The sequence below is a fragment of the Thalassophryne amazonica genome, chromosome 14, assembly GCF_902500255.1.
Source record: "Thalassophryne amazonica chromosome 14, fThaAma1.1, whole genome shotgun sequence".
Taxonomy (NCBI): Eukaryota; Metazoa; Chordata; class Actinopteri; order Batrachoidiformes; family Batrachoididae; genus Thalassophryne; species Thalassophryne amazonica.
Genome location: NC_047116.1, coordinates 33,368,810 through 33,394,073, shown reverse-complemented (window position 1 = coordinate 33,394,073; position 25,264 = coordinate 33,368,810). Strand labels below are relative to the sequence as shown.

General features: G+C 40.9%; 1 protein-coding gene across 1 annotated transcript in view; it reads right to left on the bottom strand.

Moving 5' to 3' along the window:
* LOC117524883 (activin receptor type-1C) overlaps positions 1-24,781 on the bottom strand; it is a 67,890-nt gene extending 43,109 nt beyond the window's left edge. Inside the window, exon 1 of the mRNA XM_034186701.1 lies at positions 24,574-24,781. Within this exon, the coding sequence (XP_034042592.1) occupies positions 24,574-24,643 (70 nt within the window). The 5' untranslated portion in view covers positions 24,644-24,781. The remainder of the gene's footprint in view (positions 1-24,573) is intronic.
* Positions 24,782-25,264: the final 483 nt, after the last annotated feature.

Sequence of the window (25,264 nt, the reverse complement as noted above, 5' to 3'; positions counted from 1 at the left end):
TACATAACAGACAGAAAAAAACACTGGCTGCTCCTTGTTTAAAGTAATTTGGGGGGGGGGGGAGTGACGAGGGAAGAGTAAGAAGTGTTTAGCGTGAGCTCCGGTTTTTTGTTTACTATATAGTGGTGTTTTTACAATTTATCTCTGCTAAATTCCACGCCTGTTATTTTGTTAGTCTATCTTTACAGTGTTGCCTCCTTTTTCATGTATGATGGCATCCAGTTTGAGAAAATATAAATATATGGGATCTGCAGCCGCTAGGCCTGATGTTACCTGCAATCAGAGTTATGCTAAAGACCCTGCACCGCCACTATCAAAGTCGACCGAGATAGACTTCTCGACGCTGAAAACAGACATTCTAGCGTCAATAAAATCCAGTATCTCAGAGGTAATAAAAGCCGAAATGAAGGATTTGCTGGCGGAAGACCTTGGATTTATTAGAGGCGAGCTACAGGCGGTGCGGGCGGAAGTGGTGAGTGGCACCACGGCCCTCCGGGCTGATTTAGACCGGGTAAAAGTTCGATTCAAAGACGTGGAGGACGGCCTGTCGACTTGGTCAGAGGAGGTGGTTTCTCTGCGCAGTGCTGTGATTGAGATGAAAGCCGAGTTAAATGGTCTCCGAAAGAAATATGAAGATATGGAGGGGCATTTAAGGAGATGCAATCTGAGGATTATTGGCGTCCCCGAAACATGAGATTAGCACTGCTACCGCATTAGCTGAACTTCTCAAGGAGCTACTGGATCTGGAAAACGCACCACGTATTGACCACTTTCACCGCACGCCAGGCAGGAGGAAGGCAGGAAGAAAGCCGCGGGTTATTGTGGTGAAGCTGCATTACTTCCAGGAGTGTGCGGAGATACTGGGGTGTGCACGCCGTCATGGGCCGCTTCGATACAGAGAGGCGCCGGTCTTCATCGCCCCAGATTACACAGCTAGTAAGACCAAAGCCCGAGCAGCTTTCAGTGACGTCAAGAGGCTTCTTTGTAACAGGCGAGATGTTCGGTACAGACTGTTGTTCCCAGCTCGGCTCCGCATCACTTACAGTGAGAACAACATGGAGTTCATGGATCCGAACGCTGCCATGGAATATGTTCGGAAAAATATTATCTCTACGCTGAGCAGAGACGACGGGAAGTGAAATCCCCATTCTCACCACATTTACAGGCTTCATTAACTTTTTTGAGCGAGTTTAGAGTCATCTTTTTTAACTATTATTTAGTTTACTACTAATAACTAATAACTATTTAACTGACTGGCAAAACGGGAGCCCAGTGTAGTTGGTGGTTTTTTTCCCTCAATACAAGCACTAATGTGTGGATTTCTGTTTAAGAGTTGCTGTTATTATCTCCATGTTCATGTGGGAGACAGGGGTGGAGCTAAACCAGATCTGTTTATTTGTGGTGACCTTTATGTCAGGTATCTTTGGATTCATGTGTATCAGGAGATATATTGTTTTTCTGATCATGGCTGGTAATATGAAAAATACTAGTTATTCAAATGGCTGTCTAGTTAACTGTGTGAGCTGGAATGTAAAATCTCTTAATAGCCCATTAAAATTTCGTAAAATTATGAGTCATTTAAAGCAACTGAGAGCAGATATTGCCTTTATGCAAGAGACACGTGTGCTCTGCTGATAGTGTGCTTCTAAGTAAAAAATGGTCTGGTCAGGTGTTTCAATCTAAGTCCAGGGGAGTAGCCATCATGATTAATCAGCAGGTACAATTTACAGTGTATAGTGTACACTCAGACACAGCTGGACGTTATGTTGTTGTAGTTGGTAAGTTATATACCCTCCCAGTGATTTTGGTATCAGTTTATGCACCAAATTGGGATGATAATATATTTTTTAACTCCCTTTTCTCAAAGCTGCCAAACATATCATCACACAGTCTTCTGATGGGTGGCGATATTAACTGTGTTCTTTCATCGCTTGATCGTAGTGCTGTGGGGAAGATTAATTTGACCAAATCTACTCATACAATTAAGTCCTTTCTAAAAACGTATGGTGTGGCTGATGTGTGGCGCTTTCGTAAACCTACCTCAAGAGCATATTCATTCTTCTCCAGTGTTCATAAGTCATACTCTCGGATTGATTATTTTTTCCTCGATAAGCGTGTTCTGCCGTTAGTGAGAGAGTGTGAATATGGAGCAATGGTCATATCAGATCATGGACCTCTCATTATGAAGCTGATGATCCCAATAACACACTCTATTTACCGTCCCTGGCGCTTTAATTCGTTACTTCTGTCCGAGGAAGATTTTGTTCAGTTTATTATATCTGAAATCAAATTCTTTCTTGAAAGTAATCAAACACCAGGGATGTCACAATGTATTGTGTGGGAGACGTTGAAGGCCTATTGAGGGGACAAATAATCTCTTACTGTGCTAATAAAAGAAAGACAAACTTGCTACGGTTACAACAGCTAACCGATGAGATATTACAATTAGACGCTGCACTCAGTCGCTCACCCTCTCAAGATCTAGTGAAGAAACCTGTTTTACTCCAGGCAGAATTTAATACTCTGTCAATACAGCAGGCTGAGTATTTAATATCTAAATCTAGACAGGGTCATTATGAACATGGTGAAAAGGCTGGTCGATTGCTTGCACATCAGCTACGCCAGAGTTCAGCTTATCAAACTATTCCAAAAATAAATGACGATCAAGGCAAGGAACGTTGCGATAATGCTGAAATAAATCTGTGTTTTAGTAAATTTTACCGCGCCCTGTACACATCAGAATCACCAGTTGATTCATATGAATTAGAAAAGTTTTTTAGCAACCTGGAGCTTCCCTCAGTAAATCCTGATTTGGTAAATGAATTGGAGAGAGATATCACTGTGGCTGAAATTGTTGTAGCAATCGGAGATATGCAAAATGGGAAATCCCCGGGCCCGGATGGCTTTCCCATTGAGTTTTTTCAAACTTTTTCAGATCAGCTTTCCCCTCTTTTATTGTCAGTTTTTGAAGAATCACTTTCCTCTTCATTATTACCACTCTCTATGTGGCAAGCTGTTATATCATTGCTACTGAAGAAAGATAGAGACCCCTTAAACTGTAGCTCATATCGCCCGATATCTCTCTTGAACACTGATGCAAAAATCCTGGCAAAGGTTTTAGCAAGGTGTCTTGAATACGTGGTCCCTACGATTGTCTCATCTGACCAGACAGGGTTTGTAAAAAACCATCAATCTTTTTTTAATATCAGGCGACTGTTTGATGTTTTATATACTTCTGCTCCACACGGTCATAAGAATGATGAAGTTGTACTTTCGCTGGATGATGATAAAGCATTTGATCGCGTGGAATGGAGATTTCTCTTTAAGACCTTACAGTCTTTTAAATTTGGCCCAAAATTTCTGTTGTGGGTAAAACTACTCTATTCATCTCCAATGGCAGCATTACGCAGTAATAATAATATATCTGGCTATTTCAAATTACAACGTGGTACAAGACAAGGATGTCCACTCTCTCCATTGTTATTTGCAATCGCAATAGAACCAATGGCAGTAGCGCTACGTAACAACTTACTTATTAAGGGCATAAACCAGTTTGGCATGGAACATAAGGTTTCTTTATATGTGGATGATACCCTTTTATACATTTCAGATCCCCTCTATAGTATTCCTGAACTACTTGCTTTGCTTCAAGAATTTGGGCGAGTATCTGGTTATAAGGTTAATCTCCAGAAGAGTGAGCTCATGCCTGTGTCTTCTTTAAATGCAAAACTTGAGGGCAATGTCCCATTTAAAATTAACACTAAAAAATTTAAATATCTCTGCATTTGGGTAACACGAGGCTATAAGGAGCTTTACCAGGCTAATTATTCACCTCTTCTGGCTAATCTTAAGCATGATATCACCAGGTGGCAAACTCTACCTCTCTCACTTGGGGGAATGATTAATTCAATCAGAATGACAATATTACCTAAATTTTTGTATTTGTTTCAGAACTTGCCAATATTTTTGACAAAATCATTTTTTTTCAATTTGAACAGTCAGTTGTCCATATTTATTTGGAATAAACAGCACCCTCGAATTGGCAAAAGGATCTTACAGATGCCCCGTAGTCTTGGTGGTATGTCACTGCCCAATTTTATGTTTTATTACTGGGCAGCGAATATTAAAGCCTTATTATGTTGGTTAGAAACTGATAATCTCCGTAGTTGGGTGGCTCTGGAAAAAGCCTCGATCACATCTAGCTCTGCATCTGCTTTACTTTGCTCTCAGTTACCATTTACAAATCCACTCTCAACCTATACCTGCAATCCTGTTGTTACTCACACACTGAAAATTTGGAATCAGTTCAGGAGGTCATGTCACTTTACAGAACTATTGTTTTTCCCCCAGTGTCAAATAATCACGTTTGTCCCTTCTTTAACTGATGCAACTTTTAATACCTGGACTCTTAAAGGTGTGCATTCACTTTATGATCTTTATGTAGATAATATCTTTGCCTCTTATGATCAGCTGGTACAGAAATTTGGTCTCCACTCTTCACATTTCTTTAAATATCTCCAAATCAGACATTTTGTGAGGTCAAACTCTGTAAGTTTCCCTTTGTGTCCCTCTAAGAACTTGGTGGATTCAATTCTGGAGTGCAAAACTTTTCCAAAACAGACACTCAGCAGGATTTACAAACTGCTGAACTATCACTATGAGATGAGTTTGGACTCCCTTAAACACAAATGGGAGCTGGACTTGGGTGAAACCATATCAGATTCAATGTGGGGAATCATTATCAAGAACATTTATTCATCTTCAATATGTCTGAGACATTCTGTTCTTCAATTTAAAGTCGTCCATCATCTGCATTGGTCTAAGGACAAACTGTCAAAGTATAAACCTGACCTGGATCCGGCCTGCAACCGCTGTAAACAGCCCCGGCCTCACTGGTTCACACATTCTGGACCTGTCCAAAACTACATGATTATTGGCAATACGAGGTCTGTCAATAAAGTATAGGTCCTTTTTATTTTTTTCAAAAACTATATGGATTTCATTCATATGTTTTTACGTCAGACATGCTTGAACCCTCGTGTGCATGCGTGAGTTTTTCCACGCCTGTCGGTGACGTCATTCGCCTGTGAGCACTCCTTGTGGGAGGAGTCGTCCAGCCCCTCGTCGGAATTCCTTTGTCTGAGAAGTTGCTGAGAGACTGGCGCTTTGTTTGATCAAAATTTTTTCTAAACCTGTGAGACACATCGAAGTGGACACGGTTCGAAAAATTAAGCTGGTTTTCAGTGAAAATTTTAACAGCTGATGAGATTTTGAGGTGATACTGTCGCTTTAAGGACTTCCCACGGTGCGAGACGTCGCGCAACGCTCTCAGGCGCCGTCGTCAGCCTGTTTCAAGCTGAAAACCTCCACATTTCAGGCTCTATTGATCCAGAACGCCGTAAGAGAACAGAGAAGTTTCAGAAGAAGTCGGTTTCAGCATTTTATCCGGATATTCCACTGTTAAAGGAGATTTTTTTAATGAAAGACGTGTGGATGGGTCCGCGCGTCGGGACGCAGCCGGCGCGGTGCGGCGGCACAGGAAAAACACCTCCGTGTTGATAACCATTTGTAAAATCCAGGCGGCTTTTGATGGCTTTCAGTGGAGTGAGTATATGAGAAATTGTTTAACAGCTGGACATGTTCCAACTTGTCCTTAAAGCTTCCAACAGAGGTGTTTTTCCTGTGGCGGAGCGTCGCGGCGGCTGCGAACCGACGCTGCAATCCGCCCGCACGTCTTTCATTTAAAAAAATCTCCTTTAACATTGGAATATCCGGATAAAATGCTGAAACCGACTTCTTCTGAAACTTCTCTGTTCTCTCACAACGTCCTGGATCAATAGGTGGGGCGGGATGATCCTGGACTTCAGGAGACTAAAGCCTAAAGTTCATTGCCCCATCAATATCAACAGTGACAGGGTGCAGGTGGTGCAGAGCTTCAAATACCTTGGAATCCACTTCAGCCAGAACATGACTTGGACCATCAATACCATAGCAATGACAAAGAAAGGACTTCCTGAGGTGCCTGAAGAAAGTAGAACTTCCACAACTGCTGTTCAGCCATCGAGTCTGTTAGTGGTGGTGGCCAAGAAGTTAAGTGTGCTTGTTTCCAGTGTGGAAGGCCACCCCTGCCCATTCTTCATGTAATGTGGCGTTGCATCTGGAAACTTATGCCTAAATCGGCATGCAAATCCACCTCGGACCTGTTGTGGTGGTACCGAGTGAAACAAGGCAGAAGCCAGAGGGACTTACTTTTAGCATCAGGTCTGTTATCACATATTGCATCAGAATGTGATACTTGGACTGTACCACAAACAACAGAAAGACTCTCCAGTGCATCGTCAAGACAGAAAACAGGATCACCAGGTCTGGAGGAACTCTACAGGACCCGCTGTACCCAAAAATTCTCAGTCATTGCCAGAGACACTTCACATTCTGGTCACAACATGTTCACCCTCCTGCTGTTTGTCAGGAACTTCAGAACACTGTACACACGCACGATCAGACTCAGGAACAACTTCTATTACAGGACTGTCTCACTGCTGAACACACTGATTTTCAGCATTACACAGAACCCCCCCCCCCCCCCCCCCCCCCACACACACACACACTAGTGCATATCACTAGTAAATGAAATGTTAAATGAGTCATCCAAATAAATAAAGAATTCTGAAAATATTGATGTAATGCGTTTTACTTTTGGTGCCATGTGCCCTGAGAAATTAAGTCATAAACATGAAGAAATTGGCCTGATTTCACCTGCTGCTGATAAACACTCAGAAACCTGAAGCTGCGAGGAATATGGACTTCGATGACGTCATGTAGGGCAACGCCTCTCAAGGCGCTCTATTGAAAGGAATGTGGAAACACTGAATTTTTTGCAGTGTGAAATCTGTGTTTTTTTGTGGACTTTGACAGTGAATATGTTAAAATGGTTCAAATGTGTGTTTTAGGAGGATGCTTATTAGGTGGACACTTTTTCCAAAGATAATATTTTGAGGACGAAAGTAGGATTTCATAGTGCATCTCAGACAAATTGCCGAAATGAAGCCAAGCACAGTGTGAGAACGGTCTTCAAAAAACAGATCTAACTAAACAAGGATTTTATCCTTTCCATTCATGTGCCCAGGAGAACTCTAACGAAGGATGTTTCTTCTCCCGAAAGCGTGGAACTGGCCGTGTTTGTGGTTTCTGCCACCACGTCGTGCTATGCTAAGCTAAGCTGCTACGTGCAGGACACCGAGTCTCGCAGAGGAAGCTGCTTCTATGATCACGGAATCAGACGGATCGTGACGTTGCGTGACTGCTATTAACAGGAGAGCCGTGATGTGGACCAGCTTCCAGCCATTCTGTACTAATGGCTAAGCTGAGCTAAACCCATAGTTAAGCTAAGCTACCAGGAGCTGGTGCGTCTGTTGGAGGAACGCTGTTTTTGTTAAAAAAATAATTCTGAAAATATTGAAGCCACAGAAGGCTATAACTTCTTCTGGGTTGACTAGGTGTCTTGGTGGCTTTCCTCACTCTTCTCCTTCTTCCAGTCACTCAGTTTTTGAGAACTGTCTACTCCATGCAGATTTACCAGAGTGCTATACTGTTTGTTTTTCTTCATAACTGATGTAAATAAAGTTCAAGACATATTCAGTGACTTGGACATGTTCATGTATCCATCCCCTGACTTGTCTGAAGAAAACTGGCAATAAAACCAATTATTTACAGGTATTATACCAAAGGGGCCCATTACTTATGCAACCCATCATCTTGGCTTTTATATTTTTAATTAATTTACGTCCGGTTGTAGAGATTTACTTTCAGTTTGAGTTTAAGGAAGATAATTTTAGAAATTTTTATACTGAGAAGCCTGGTTTAGTTTTTGTATTTGAAATGTCATAAACAAATTAAAATGTGTGAAATACCAAGGGGCTGAATACTTTTGCAAGCCAATGTACAAGTCAGTGCCTGATGTTACGTCATGATTATAGATCAATATTGCTGTCAATCTGTTTATTTTTCAGACGCACTCTGGCTTATTTTACTTTTATCACCTTTATCAGTGCCCGCGCAAGATAAAGAGTTGGAAATAATGACATAATCTGGTATATAATTTTTTTAATGGACAGTGTTGACTGGAGTGAGACATGCCCTTTAAGTACAATATCCATTCATAAGTGAATCTGTACACTCTCAACACCAGTCACTTTTTTTAACTGTTCTTTTTACTGTTCTTCAACCTATCTACTTGTATGTATTGTGCGTAATATCTCTTGCAATATTCTATAACTTGTTTTGATACTGTTGAGTTTTAAATATTTGTGTACATCATACAGAATTTCACGTTTTATTTATTGTATATCTTTATGGTCTTACTCGACATCAACAGGTTTTTTTCCATCAAAATTTCATTGTGCTTGCACACTGACAAAAGATATCTCATCTTAATTCCATTTTGGAAAAAAATACAGTTCTGACAGGATGATAGATTTGCAAAAGTAACAAATTAATATCAGCTCAGATAACCAACTTGAATATACCCTCATTAGCTTCTTTGTTAGGTACACCTTTCCAACAGCTCATGAAAACCAAATATCTTACCTTTGCAGCCAGTGTTCAGAGACCATCATTGCAGAGAGGCTGTACTCAGTAAAGCACTGAATTACTTGTTCCTAGTCACTTGATCACCATTTTATTGCAGAGAATTGATCATTTCTTTTGGCATGTTTGGTCAGGTACCTTCATGGCTAACATCTTGTCAGGTTGATCTCTGTGTAACGCAACACTATGGGTTACCTCAAGGTTCTGTTCTAGGTCCACTGCTAGTCTGATTTCATGCGCCACCTCTTGTTCAAATTACATATCATCAATGGATGACTTTCACTGTTACACCGATAACTTGCAGGTGTACACGCCTGTCAGTGATGCTTCTCAAATTGCAAAACCTGGGACCTGTCTAGTTGGATGGCATCTAATTTTATGCTTTTGAACTCAGAAGGCAGAGATAATTTTTACTGGCTCTATTAACTATACAAAGATTTCTTTGTGATCAATTAACATGTTACTGGGTGTCTTTGTGATTCACCATAGTGAAGTTAAAAAATGAAAATAAAATCTTAGTGTAGTTTTTGATAGAACATCTTATGTACTGCATGATATAGAGGTGACTAAGACAGGTCATTTTCATGTACATCAAACTGCAATGATTGAGCCAATCTTGTCCGCAAAGGATGCTGAAAACATGAAATGATATATAGTAGAGGACCTAGCTGAGACATGTATGCACATCATTTAGGAGAGAATAACTCAATTATTCTAGACTAATATGACTCCAATGAACAACTTGGGATATATGCCAAAATCTCTATCTGGGATGAACAGTCTGAAAATGACCACACGCTTTTTCATCCCAAGTGTTACTACAAATACAGCTGTATTTTCTAAACTGCAACAGCTTTTCCAAGGTATTCAAAATGTTCAGAATGACCAATACATGTTTGGGAGAGTCATAGAAAAGTGTAAAATTTCTACATCAGTACCACAGCACTCTGTCTTAACTTGAACAGAAAAAAAAATCCCAGAGGGTTCCAGGTATCTCTCCTAAATAATGTGCATATGTCTAAGCTAAGTCGTAGACTAATATTCCAGTAGTCAATTATGGTTGACACAAAAGCATTACTCGCTAATTGCTACGAGATGTCTTCTGACGATTCAGCTTGTGGTTGCATTTTTTTTTACTAAAACTAAGAAATGTGATGACATCTTAGCCTCCCTTCACTGGATTTCTGTGAATGTTAGAGCAGTATTTCGTTGCTGATTTATAACATTATTAATGGTTGGGCACCCTCTTATCTTATGAAAATTATCAAGCCTTATTTACCATCCCACCTCTACAAGCCTAAATGCAGTGACCGTCTGCCAAATTATTTGCTGATTAGACGACGAGAACAACAATTTTATTTATGAAGCTCCTTCAGGTCAAAATTTGCAAAGTACTGTACACTTAAAATATGAACGTCAAGAAACACAAGAGAAAACAAAACAGACCACCAAGAATACATGCTTTATACAAAGCAACAAGTCCATATAAAATAAATTAAAACCATATTTAAATATAAACAGACACAACAGGTTTTGATGTTCATAAAAGATTACACGGAAATGGACTTTGTATCATCCCCAGGGAGACTGTTCCATAAGATAGTAGCATGGTATGCAAAGGCTCTACGGCCTGCTCTCTTATTATTTAACCCTACAAACATGTTTTTATTTAGTCAGCATCACGTCAGTCAAGTGTTTAGAACTTTTTCTGAATGCCTTATTAAATAAAATAGCATGTGTGGAGAAGACACCCTGTTTCAAAATGCATATTTTCCAGTCCTTCCTACTCTAACTGCACATAATGTCATTCTGGTGTGTTAAATTGTTCATGATTGACTGAACACACCTGGTTGAGCTAATCTGGACTCAGTAGATCAGGGACAAATGGAAATCATACAGTGTTATGGGGACCAGAATTGGGAAACACTGATCAAGTCACCTAAGTATGTTTGCCTTATGGAATACAGGGTACATACACTTTTTAAAGACCAAAACTCAAGCACCTTTTAAGGAACCCTTCAATATTTTACAGTAGTAAAATATACGGTAATAAAAAAAAGACACTGAGCAGCATGGTGGCTTAGTGGTTAGTACTATCACCTATTATATAATTGCTGAGTGGATCCTTGTCATTTGACTGGTGCTTTGTATGTCACATGACATGGATTATTCATCCCATTTGTTTTGCATTGCATTTAGAGTGCAATTTGGTTCCATTTAGAGTGCAAATTTGGTTCCATATGTTTGGTAGAGGGCTGTGAAACGAAAATTGTGAAATCCGAGGAAAATTTGCAGGGGGTCTGGGGGGTGTAGCCCCACAGGAGCTGGGGGTCTCGGGCCACCGAGACCAAATTAACTTTTTATCTAATGATACATTTTCAGCATCTCCTGGAAGAAAAAAAAAATGTCAACATTAGTGCACATTTAAATGATCCCATATTCAACCTTTCATTTGAACTGTCAATGATAATGTTGAAATAACAGAATATGACATGGTAGTAGGACCTGGAAGAATTTTCCTTGTAATTGTAAACCAAATTATGCATTAACTCAGAGCAGCTAAATTACACAAAATTTATGAAGACCAAAAAGACTGTTAAAGCATTTCAAAAACCACAGCTACTCGGCTTCACCTCGTTGAATGGCATGTTCCAGCTTTCACCTCATGAAATATTCATACCATTGAACTCATAAATATTCATTATTTGTATAATAGCGAGAAGGTCCAGGGATTGCTTCCCACCTGGTCCTTTCTGTGTGACTACTGCAATATTCTATTTTCTGGTTTACCACAGTTCAGCATTAGGAGTTCAACATGCTGCTGCCAGAGTTTTGACACAAAGCAGAAAGTTTGACCACATTACACCCATTTTGGCATCCCTCACTGGCTTCCTGTCCCAGTGAGATCAGATTTTAAGGTTCTGCTACTAGCTATAAAATTCTTCACGGACTGGCACCTCTCTACTTAGCTGACCTAATTAAACCCTATGTACTGGCATGGGATTTGCGTTCTCAAGGTGCAGGATTATTTTGTGTCCTTAGGGTGAATAAAAAGTTTGCCAGTCACAGAGCTTTCTCTTATCGTGCCCCTGTTCTGTGGAATGATCTCCCTGCGTCAATAAAACAGTCAGATTCTGTAGAGACTTTCAAGTCCAGACTTAAGACACACTTATTTTCCCTTTCATATGGCTAGCATACTGACATAGTATGTTACTATGCTTTTTACTCTTAATTCATTTTATTAGGAAACGGAGCATGCCACAGCCTCAATTTTATCTAAATTCTGGGTCTTTTATTGACGCTTAGGGCTAGTGGCTGGCGATCACCTTAGTATTTCTTCTGTTTTTCTTGTTGCTTAATGCTGACAAATTACACTGTATTTGTTGTCTTTCTGATGCTTGATTCTGCTTCTTTTTTTTTCTTTTCTCTCTGTTTGAGGTGCAGCTCCATCCAGAGATGCGTGTGGTATCTGTTCCAGAAACCATTCTGTGCACCGGCAACATTTCCTGTATGTTCGTTTTGTGAATTGTTTTGTAATTTATGTCTGTAGCATGGCCCAAGCAGAGGGTCACCCCTTTGAGTCTGGTCTGCTTGAGGTTTCTTCCTCAGAGGGAGTTTTTCCTTACCATTGTTGATCTAGGGGTTGGTAAGGTTAGACCTTACTTGTGTGACACACCTTGAGGCAGCCTTGTTGTGATTTGGCACTATATAAATAAATGAAAATAAAATGAAAATGAAAACACTCTTTGGAAACTTAAAGTGCACTTTGAAGCTTTGACAGCAACTGTTTTGCTGGCTGAATTCAAAACAAGAAGCCCACTTTGGATTAACAAAGTGACAATACCTAGTTATTGACTGATAACGTTAGATATCGAGGTAGGATATCACATAATTCAAACCAAAGATTGCATGCTAAGCACTCTGAATTATTTGAGGATTTGAATCAAAGCTAGTCTTGCAGGCTGAATTCAAAACAAGAAGCCGCAGCTGATCAACTTCATCAAACTTCTGCAGCTACATCAAACAGTGGGTTTTAAAGCATTTCCCCCCTCCTGACGGTGGACTGGACGCCAGCATGGACTCTCATCAATTGTTGTGTGTTGTGTAAACTTTTTTGGGAGAATGATCTAAGCACTGGGTCGCCCTTTTGAGTCTGGTCTGCTTGAGGTTTCTTCCTCAAAGGAGTTTTTCCTTACCACTGTCACCTGTGTGCTTGCTATGGGGGTTGGTAAGGTTAGACCTTAACTTTTGTGAAGAGCTTTGAGGCAGCTTTGTTGTTATTTCGAGCTATAGAAACTAAATAAATTGAAACTGAATTGAAATATCAGTGGTTCAAGTACATTTGGCATGCTCTTATATAGACTAAAGGTGCCCTGACACTTGCACGACTTTGATCCGCTCACTTGCATGCACTCTGCCCTGCAGGAGAGTAAACTCATCGCAAACCGTTGTAAACTGTTGTAAACTGTGCTTCTGTCATGCAAGTGCGCAAAGAAAATTTTGAAATGTTCAAAATCTCATGTGAACATTGCGCAAACAATTCAAATCATGCAGTAAACATACTTTTACAGATACTCATAAGAAAGAATGAACATGCAACTGTTTCACCAAGCCATTACAATATAAACATTCCAAATAATTACCTTTTAGACGGTTCCAAATGCATTCTCCACATCATGAACCACACAACTGCCTTGACATGTTTGAGCTCCAGGTCATAAACAAACCACAACACAATGTCCACTTTCTGCCACATATTCAACTTTTTCTTTGCATTTTCACTTTGTTTGCTGTGTAATTTGCCCAAAAACTCAGAGAAAGTGCCATGTTTTTGATGGGGACAGATGAGGGCTGTCCCCGGATGTAGGATTACTGCGTCATATTTTAACTTGTTAGCGCCCACCCTCAAACAAGACTACGTTTGAGGGTGGGCGCTATACACAATATACACCCAGTTGCCAATTTATTCGGTACACTTATTGAAACATAATGCAGTCCTTCATGATCAAGTGAAGGTGTTACACCAATACCACCAGCAGACACTGCTTAAAACATTACGGCAAATGTTCAAAATGTAAAAAATTGGGCATGCAAGTTGGACACATTCAGTGAGACTGATTGAACAAGTCATAATTTTTTTCCACTTTTAAAAAGCTGTACATTGTGACTGACCCCCTCCCCCATGAAGTACATCGTGTCCTACCTTGAAAATGATGAAAATAATGAATGACCCTCTAAGTGGCTGGAATATGACATGTCTAAAGACGAGATGTTCTGCACAGTGTGCGGTGACAGTGTCCTCACCTAGCTGAGAGGTTGAGCTCATTTTTAATCATAATTTAAAAGAAAATTTAAAAAAAAAAATCCACAGCAAAAATGGACAAACTTACAATGCTTGCTTGGCTCGACAATTTTTGTTTTTGGGGTGGGGGAGGTCTCGTTAATAATCCGAGGTAAGATTAGAGCATTTAGGGGTATTTCTGTTACATATGTCACAGAGGTGTCAAACAAGCTGTGCCAGTGATAAATTATGATTGAAGCAGGAGAATGTCTGCGAAAACACTCACAGAACTGTGGGAGTTTGAGGTTTAATGTTCAACAGCTCCAATCACGCTAAAACATAAAAGGCAGATAAAAAAAAAGTGATTTATTTTGCACAATATTATTAATTTCATAATTGTAGTATTTCATCAAGACCATTTTCATTTTAAAATCTGCTCCTTGAATGTCAAAATCTGGATGAAAAACATCACAAAATCAAACATTTTTACCCATTTATGAGGCCCGTGGCTATGTTTAATTAACAATTAAGGCATGAACAAGTGTTTCAGTGCTAATTTCCGTTACTTCTCACACACACAAAAAACAACACATTTTGCATATTTCTGTGACAGTTATTAAAGCAAGTTACCGCTATAAAAAATGTAATTGACAGGTGTTTGACTTGCATATACAATGACCTCTAGAGCTGATCTGAGCATGAATACGCTGATATCATTTTTGATTAACAAATTAATAGATACTTCATGTTATTTTTCACTGTTGCTATTAAAAAAAATTTCTGGTCTGGCACTGAGGTTTCAAAAACTACCATGGACAGAATAATGACCAAGTCAAAGGGCACCAGGAAGTGTGATTAATCGAGATTTTTTTTATGTTATTGTTGCATAGTTAGTTAATCTAAATGAACAACTGATTTTGACAGGCATAGCTGTGCACCATCACATCTCATGGATCTTATAAGGCCATGTGTCAACCCACCCACTGCGATCTCAGAATGTGGGCTTTGTGTTCAACGGGTTAAGAAGAGGTCAGCGGGCTTTGAACTTCTTCGTATCATAATCCATCCTTATGGAACAGCCTGCTTCAATAAAAATAATGTCAAACTTAAATCTTGCATTTTACTGTTTATAATTAGTCTTTGCTTTTAATTTAAGCAAGATGTCATTTATGCTATGAATGTTTTTTCCTTTACATTTACAAATATTTGCTGTAATTTTATAATCTTTTTAAGTTTGAATTGAACAGCTCTTTGCAATTTTTTTGCCATGTAAGTGCTTTAAAAATAAAGTTATTATTGCTATAATCAGCTCTCTTCAATTTCTTGTTTGCAGTGGTAGTGGACAGATTAATGGACGATGATGTTCAGCTGCTAATATGACCTGTACTGGGAGGATGAGAGGAGCCCAGAGAGGTGGAGTAGGTGGAGCAGAGTGGCATTAGTGATTTGTGATAGAAGGGTATCTGCAAAAGTGGGAAAAAAAAAAAAATTTAAAAGCGATAGTGAGACCAGCTATATCATATGGCTTGGAGGCAGTGGCCCTGCTCCTCACCACCAAAAAAAAGGAGGGCACACAGGTGGAGGTGGCAGAGTTGAAGATGAAAGGACAGGATGAAGAATGAGGATATAAGAGATACTGCGTAGGTTGGATGTTTTGGAGAGACAATGAAAGAGTTGAGACTGAAATAGTTTGGGCATGTTCATGACGTCACCGACAGGCGTGGAAAAACTCACGCATGCGCACGAGGGTTCAAGCATGTCTGACGTAAAAACATATGAATGAAATCCATATAGTTTTTGAAAAAAATAAAAAGGACCGTTACTTTATTGACAGCCCTCGTATGGATTTGAATGACGTGCGATTACACCAATCATGCTTGAACCCTCGTGCGCATGCGTGAGTTTTTTCACGCGTGTCGGTGACATCATTTCCCTGTGGGCAGGCCTTGAGTGAGATGTGATCCCGCCCTCTCGGCTGAATTCCTTTGTTTCACACGCTGCTCAAGACGGCGCGCGTTGCTTTATCAAAATTTTTTCTGGACCTGTGAGGAATATCCGAGTGGGCACTATTCGAGAAATTAAGATGGTTTTCGGTGAAAAGTTTAACGGCTGATGAGAGATTATGGGGTGTTTCTGTCGCTGTAAGGACTTCCCACGGAGCGGGACGTCGCGCAGCACTTCCAGGCGCCGTCGTCGGCCTGTTTTGACCTGAAAACATCCTAATTTAAGGCTTAATTCACCCAGGACGTCGTGAGAGAACAGAGAAGATTCAGAAGAGGCCGGCATGAGGACTTTATGCGGACATTCCACTGTTTAAGAACATTTTGTAATGAAAGACGTGCGCGCAAATTCGCCGAGTCGTTTCCATGACAACTCGGTGAATCTGTGTGCGCCGCAACAGGAAAAACACCTCCGTGTTGAAATCCATTTGTAAAATTCAGGCGGCTTTTGATGGCTTTCAACAAGTGAGTAACTGAGAAATTGTTTAACAGCATGGGCATGTTCCAACTTGCCTGTTAAGGATTCCAACAGAGGTGTTTTTCCTGTCGCGAACCCCCGCGGTCGGGTCCGGCCCGACATGCGACTCTGCCCGCACGTTCTTTCATTACAAAATGTCCGTTAACAATGGAATGTCCGAATAAACTCCTCATGCCGACTTCTTCTGAAAGTTCTCTGTTCTCTGACAACTTACTGGGTCAACAGAGCCTGAAATGTGGAAGTTTTCAACTTGAAACGGCGAGACGCTGCCGCCTCGAAGCGCAGATCGCCGTCAGGCACCGTGGGCCATCCTTACGGCGACACTACCAGACCAAAATCTCTCATCAGCCGTTAAAATTTTTACCGAAAACCAGCTGAATTTATCGAATGGTGTCCACTCAGTTGTGCCTTACAGTTTTGAAAAAATTTTTATCAAACAAAGCAGCAGTCTGAGCCATTCCTAAACAATGAAAAAAATCAACAAGAGGGTGGACGACTCCTCACTCAAAGACTGCCCACAGGCGAATGACGTAACCGACAGGCATGAAAAAACTCTCGCATGCCCACGAGGGTTCAAGCATGTCTGATGTAATTACACGTGATTCAAATCCATATGGTTTTTGAAAAAAATAATAAGGTCGGATACTTTTCTAATAGACCTCGCATATGCATCAGCATATATTTAATAATTTTGAAGAAATTTTTATAATCATCTGTTTTGTAATTATATTCTAAGTTGATTCACTGTGCCCCGTGAATTAGTGTCCGGGGCACAGTGAATCAGAAATTTTCAAATCAATTTTAAACACCTGTAAATTACACTTGGGGAGAAAAATAATACAAACTTATAAACAATAACTTGCTGTATTAAATCCACAATAGAATGACCTAAACCTATGCATAATGTGTTTATGCTGCCACAAAACATTTATGATCCCCAGTGCCCTGGTTTCCCCTACCATCACAGAATTACCACCAATGGCACGTTCCATCTTTTACAGAATGAAATATTAGTTCCAGGGCAGCACGGTGGCTTAGTGGTTAGCACTGTTGAAACACAGCGAGGAGGTCGTGGGTTCTATTCCAGTGGCCTTTCTGTGTGGAGTTTGCATGTTCTCCCCATGTGTGCGTGGGTTTTCTCCGGGTGCTCCGGTTTCCTCCCACATCCAAAGACATGTGGGTTAGGTGGATTGGAGTGTTTAAATTGTCCGTAGGTGTGTGTGTGTCTGTGCTTGTTTGTCTGTTTGTGGCCCTGCGACAGACTAGCGTCCTGTCCTGGGTGTACCCCGCCTCGCGCTCTATGACTGCTGGGATAGGCTCCAGCCCCCGCGACCCTAAACTGGACTAAGCGGTAGAAGATGAATGAATGAATATTAGTTCCACTGAATGAAAAAAACATTCATTATTTGTTTTATGTAATGGCAAAAATAGATCCTTATCATTTGATATTTTATTCATTTATAAACAAAAAAGTGACTTGCATTTTGGTGTTCGTCACTGGTGCTGACATCAACAGTCCAACACGAACTTTAAAAAGGAGTCCAGAATTGTTCAGAGTTGTCGCACCAAATTCAGTATAGACTGCTGTCTGCTTTCCTCACTCCAGCGAAAAATCGCATCAGAAATATGTCCAGCTTTTCATCCTAACATTATCCTCTTCATCCTAACAGCTCTTCATGCCTCCAGACGGCTTACAGCGTGGTGGATTTGCTTGTGTGTGTGTGTGTGTGTTAGAAGAATTAGCACTGCCAATTAGCTTGTTCAAATTGTCATCAGCCAGTAAAACAAACTGCCATGTTTAGCTAAATGCTGCCCCCGGTGGTATGAGCATGCACAGTGGTCAGGGCGTGCAATAGCACATTTCACATAGTACCAAAATTGCACAGTCAATGAAACACAACGGCAAATGGTACGAATAATCCATGTCACGTAACATACAAGCCACCAATCAAATGACAAGGATCCACTGAGACCTTATATAACATCCTTTATCGACTGACAAAGTTTGTGGCCATTTAAATTTAACACTGAAAACCCCGTTTCATGTATATTTTACATTAAATCACTCTCATATTTGAAAGTGAGGCACAGACTCGCTATCACCTGAGAGAGACTGATCTGGGTCTGAGCCAGATTGCAGATATTGTGACCATTTGTATTTAATATTGAAAAGCCCATTTGGTGTACATTTTGCATTATATCTCAATCAAAAATGCCTCAATCACACACATTTTTCTGTTATGGATTTACCTACATCACCAAAATTGGACGGGGGTTCCAATTTTATGCCTGTCTGTCTTCCAGTTATCAGTCGGAAACCAAGAGCCAAAAAGCAATGACAAACTCTGCATAGCAAAGATAACCAATGCTGTGTGAAAATTAGCTGAAAAATTCAGAAACCAAAAAGTAAAAAAATAAATAAATAAAAATAAAATTAAAAAAAACCTGACAACACCACAAAAAACTTTGATTCAAGTGCATGAACTAAATACATACTCCTGACATTTGGTCACATCTAATTTAGCTTATGTACATTAATCATGCTGTCTAATCAACATCTTGACAAGTCACACCTGTGCGGTGGAATGGATTATCTCAGCAAAGGAAAAGTGCTCACTAACAGATTAAGGAAAATTTGTGAACAATATTTGAGAGAAATAGGTGTTTTGTGTATATAGAAAATGTTTTCAGTTCATAAAAAATAAGAGCAGAAACAAAAGTGTTGCTTTGATATTTTTGTTCTGTGTGTGTGTGTGTATGTGGGTGATTCTTTAACTACGGGCACTATTGGCCTTGTAAATGTAATTTCCACCACACCATTGCCTTACAATATAAAGCGCCTTGGGGCAACTGTTTGTTGTGATTTGGCGCTATACCCATGTGCTCTGATGTCACTGTTTATCTCCATAGAAACTACCCAAACAATCTTTCATACAAACTGTTTAAAGGGACATTACAGTGTTGTGGTGGAAATTACGGCAATAGTGTGGGACAACTACATTTTGTTTAAAAAAAATCACAACAGGTGTATGACATTGAATACCCCAATTATGTTTTGATTATTTTACTGATATTTTATTGAGAGATATTTTAAAACATTAGAAAAAACGTTTCTTTACCATTCATTTTTATCAATGAAGATCAAAAGTCTGGGTGTGGGACAAGCACAAAACGGCAATATTTGCATATAATGATGCTGAAAAAAGGTGAAAAAGTCATCATAGACTACTAGAACAAATTTCTTAACACACTTTCATTGTAAAGATAACTATAAAAGTGTGAAATTTCCCCTTTTTCTGTTTTTCATACAATATGATCAAAGGACATAAGTGCTCGTAGTCTAAGAATCACCCTTGTATGAAAGATTGTTTGGGTAGTTTCTATGGAGATAAACAGTGACATCAGAGCACATGTATATAGTGCCAAATCACAACAAACAGTTGCCCCAAGGTGCTTTATATTGTAAAGGCAATGGTGTGGTGGAAATTACATTTAAAAGGCCAATAGTGCCCGTAGTTAAAGAATCACCCAAATACACATACATATGTACCTATCTATCAAGGGTGCAAGAGTGGTTTGGTAAGAGTGACGGTTTCAAATCACTGTACATTCCTGTCAGGACTCCTCTTATATTTAGGTATTGAAGTGGGGTGGTGATGGTCTAATGGTTAAAGCATTGGACTTGAGAGCCCTTCGAGCTCTCACCAAATTAAATATTCGTTCCATTGAAAAGAATGTAAAAACATTCATTATTTGCTTTATATAACGGCTAAAATAGATTGTCATTTGATATTTTATTAATTTCTAAACAACAGAAAAGGGACTTACATTTTGGTGTTCCACTGCTGCTAAAGTCAAAATTGTGTTGTGTAGTCCAGTGATGCTGTGCACTGACTTCAGACTTCCATAAAAAAAAGACTTTATGTAGTTCCTCAGTCCAGCCAAAAATGATATCAGCTTTTCTTCTGAACAGCTCTTCATGCATCCAGACAGCTTACAGCGGAGTGGATCTTGTGTGTATGTGTGTGTTACAAGAATTAGCAGCGTCAGTTAGTTCAATCAAATCATCATCTCACCTGTGTCGTTGCCCTGCGTGCGCACTCACATAACTGGGTCAGCGCTTGTGCGTGCATGTACTACAAAAAAACAAACATTTTTAAAAAGACTGTGTATATCCTCAGTGCAGCGAAAAAAAAATCACGTCAGAAATTAGTCCAGCTTTTCATTCTAACTTCCTGTTAACAGCTTCCAGAAAGCGCAGTGTGTGTGTGTGTGTGTGTGTGTGTGTGTGTATAGAGTGCAATGGTACCAAACGTATGGAACCAAATTTGCACTCTAAATGCAATAAAACACAAATAATCCATGTGATGTGACATACAAAGCACCAATGAAATGACAAGGATCTACTCAGTTGTTACATAAAATCCCCTAGTTGCTCCTGGTGTGCAGTGAGTACCTTGCATGGCAGCACCCTCACATTGGGTTGAATGTGAGGCATTATTTGTAAAGCGCTTTGAGCTTCTGATGCAGATGGAAAAGCGCTATATAAATGCAGTGCATTTATAAACCTAAAGACTGACAAAGCTAAAAAGATTAAATATGTGACATTTAACAATGAACTTGAGGATCTACAGTTTCCACATTATGAACATTGTTCTTGAGATTTTCACGACATAATCATATTAAAAACATCCATCCATCCATTTTCTTCCGCTTTATCCAGAGTCGGGTCGCGGGGCCAGCAGTTCAAGCAAAGCCGCCCAGACCTTCCGATCCACGCACACCTTCCCCAGCTCCTCCAGGGGAACCCCGAGGCGTTCCCAAGCCAGCCGAGAGATGCAGTCCCTTCAGCATGTCCTGGGTCTTCCCCGGGGCCTCCTCTCAATGGGACGTGCCTGGAACACCTCTCCAGTGAGGCGTCCAGGAGGCATCCGGAAAAGATGCCCGAGCCCCCTCAGCTGGCTCCTTTTGACGTGGAGGTCGACTCCGAGCTCCTCCCGAGTGACCGAGCAACTCACCCTATCTCTAAGGGAACGCCCAGCCACCCTGCGGAGGAAACTCATCTCGGCCGCTTGTACTTGCGATCTCGTTCTTTCGGTCATGAGCCGATTTGTTTTTAATATATGACCATATTAAAAACAAACATCTGAAAATGATAATCTAAATCTTGTCAGTGCTGCAGATCTCACTATTAATAATACATGCAAAAATTGTGTTTTTTGGTTTCAGCATTTAATGTTGTACCCCTACTATGTATACAAGGAAGTATCCGATCTTATTTTTTTTTTTCAAAAACAATATGGATTTGAATCACGTGTGATTGCGTCAGCCAAGCTTGAACCCTCGTGCGCATGCGTGAGTTTTTTCATACCTGTCGGTTGCTTCATTCGCCTGTGAGCAGGCTTTGAGTGAGGTGTGGTCCACCCCTCTCGTCTATTTTTTTATTGTGAATAAATGTCTGAACAATTTGGATCTTTGCTGCATCAACTTTTTTCCAGAAACTGTAAGAGACCTCCAGGTGGACACCGTTCGAAAAATTAATATGGCTTTCAGGGACAATTTTATGGGGATTAAACAGATTACGGGGTGTTACTGCCCCTTTAAGGACGCCCCACAACTGCTGAGAGCGCAGCGCACTCCCAGCGCCGATGGACAGGCTGACACCCCGCACAAACAACCAGATCATTTCCAACGTGAAAGCTTTGTTGATCCGTGACCTCGTCTGACTTTCACAAAAAGGCAGAAGATGTGGACGTCGGCACTTTTTCAGGCACATTCCACCGTTACAAGAGTTTTTTTTTTCATGGAAAAAGAAGCCGAGGGATGCGCCACGGAGCTGTTCATTACGCGGGACAAAACCACCTCGGTGTTGGTCTCACAGGACGGCTTAAAGGTGGATTTCAGATGGATTCCGGTTGCTTTCCAGTCGTGTGAATATCCGATTGTGATTGTGCATGAGCTGAACATGCCAGAACATGTCCTGTGAGGCTTCATCACAGCGTTTCTTTTCGCCATGCAGCTCCGCTGCGACGCACGGAATTCCTCCGCCTTTGTTCCTCTTTCCATGACAGAAAGTCCTGTAACAGTGAAATGTGCCATTCATTTCTAAACTGGACGCTGTCTTGATCCGGTATGTCCTCTGACTAGCACAGGAATTGTGAAAAGACGTAGACATCAGCACTTTTTCCGGCACATTCCACCATTACAGGAGTTTTTTTTTCATGGAAAAAGAAGCCGAGGGACACACCACCGGAGGAGGAGGAGGAGTTCTGCGCGTCGTGGTGCAGCCGCTTGGCGCAAAGAAACGCCGTGATGAAGCCTCACAGCACATGTTGGGGCTTGTCCAGCTCAAGCTCAATTTCTGGGATATTCACACGACAGAAAAGCAACCGGAATCCGTCTGAAAGCCGTCCTGAGAGACCAACACCGAGGTGGTTTTGTGCCGTGTCAAGAGCGGCACGGTGGCGTGTCCCTCGGCTTCTTTTTCCATGAAAAAAAAACTCCTGTAATGGTGGAATGTGCCGGAAAAAGTGCTGATGTCCACGTCTTTTCACAATTCCTGTGCTAGTCAGAGGACATACCGGATCAAGACAGCGTCCAGTTTAGAAATGAACGGCACATTTCATTGTTACAGGAGTTTCTGTCATGGAAAGAGGAACAAAGGCGGAGGAATTCCGCGCGTCGCGGCGGAGCTGCATGGCGAAAACAAACGCCGTGATGAAGCCTCACAGGACATGTTCTGGCATGTTCAGCTCATGCACAATCACAATCGGATATTCACACGACTGGAAAGCAACCGGAATCCGTCTGAAATCCACCTTTAAGCCGTCCTGTGAGACCAACACCGAGGTGGTTTTGTCCCGCGTAATGAACGGCTCCGTGGCGCGTCCCTCGGCTTCTTTTTCCATGAAAAAAAAAAACTCCTGTAACGGTGGAATGTGCCGAAAAAAGTGCTGATGTCCACATCTTCTGCCTTTTTGTGAAAGTCAGACGAGGTCCCGGATCAACAAAGCTTTCACGTTGGAAATGATCTAGTTGTTTGTGCAGGGTGTCAGCCTGTCCATCGGCGCTGGGAGTGCGCTGCGCTCTCAGCAGTTGTGGGCTGTCCTTAAAGGGGCAGTAACACCCCGTAATCTGTTTAATCCCTATAAAATAGCCCCTGAAAGCCATATTAATTTTTCGAACGGTGTCCACCTGGAGGTCTCTTGCAGTTTCTGGAAAAAAATTGATGCAGCAAAGATCCAAATCATTCAGACATTTATTCGGAATAAAAAATAAACGAGGGGGTGGACCACACCTCACTCAAAACCTGCTCACAGGCGAATGAAGCAACTGACAGGCATGAAAAAACTCACGCATGCGCACGAGAGTTCAAGCTTGGCTGATGCAATCACACGTGATTCAAATCCATATGGTTTTTGAAAAAAAAATAATAAGGTTGGATACTTTTCTAACAGAGCTCGTATGTATCCATTCCTTCCAAAATAAGGCCGACAACGCCAAGCTGACAATGGAGATTCTCAATCATTGAGATTGGTTGTAGGTATGTAGACATTTAGTCAAGCCAGTGGACGTGGTGCGTTTCCAAGATGCTTCACTGCTGAACCAACTGTCTCGTTTAGTCTAAAGTAAAGCAGTTCCATTTAATTTATTTACTAAATTACAACATAAGTCATATAGAGTCATATGCAAGTAAAGTATAGACACATTTATAGTAAGTAATGCAACTGTTGAGACCTGAAGTGGTAGTTAGTCCAGTTTTCCCCTCCAGAGCAAGAGTGTCTTTAAAATCAGCTCGGGTTGCTGAGTTTAAATAAAATACAAATCTGGGTCTGCTTTCCTTTGGGGTTTGATTTGATGGAGTTGTAAAACATGAGAACTCCAGTTCCTTTCAACTAAAACGTCTGATGTAAACCCTGAAACTTCAACAAACATTGGTGAAAGTTTGGTTTAAAACACGGTTATGCAAAACATGAAAAAGCAACAACTGCTGTGCGGTGCAAAGTCTGTTAATTTAGTGAACAGATTCCACTAAAATCTTTCCCGCCCCTTCAGGTGAAACCTGACCTGGCAACACACGTTGTTGGTGGCAGTTTGCCTACAACTAGTCTTCAAATAAACAAACAAAAAAACAGCAGGATAAATTCGAACGCTTAATTGCTAAAGTACACGCCAATATTATAAACGGGAAAGTATTAGTGGGGGGTTGTTGCCGTCAGCAGTCTTACCTGCGGTCAACTGAGCCACAGACAGGAAGACCAACGCCGCCTGAAGCCTCCGCTTCCCGGGACACGTCATGGCAACAGCCGCATCTGCTCGCTGTGCGGGTCCGCGCGGCTACTCTACGCACAAACACCGCATTACTGTTCGCGGTAAAGTCCTTCGAGCACACCGCCTTCGACAAAGTAAATAACCGGGAGGAAAGTGCAAAACGCACCGAGGGCTTCGCCCCGCCCCCGCTGGCTGGAGTTTAAGAGGATTATCACTGCAGCTCTCTGATAAAGATAAAATGCGCCGCACATCAACATCATAAGCAGACTGCGAGACAACAACAACAAAAAAATCTTTCTTTTAATGTCTTAATATTCTTGGAGATTTTATCAGGATACTTTACATTTTAAAGTAAAAAGCCTTAAGAATTCAGGCTTTTACCACACTAAGAAGAATCATCTGCATATTTTAATACATTTAGAAAACCAGCTCAATATGTATATATATATATATATATATATATATATATATATATATATATATATACTTTGAGGCACTTGACTGACAACAGTTGTAAATGTCATCACTACACTTCCCCCCCCAAATGTTGAAAACATGGTCAACCACATGGAAGCAACGTTTGAGACAGGGGCGTTGCCAGGCATAAAGCTCTACTGGGGCACAGCCCCCCCCCCCCCCCCCCCCCCC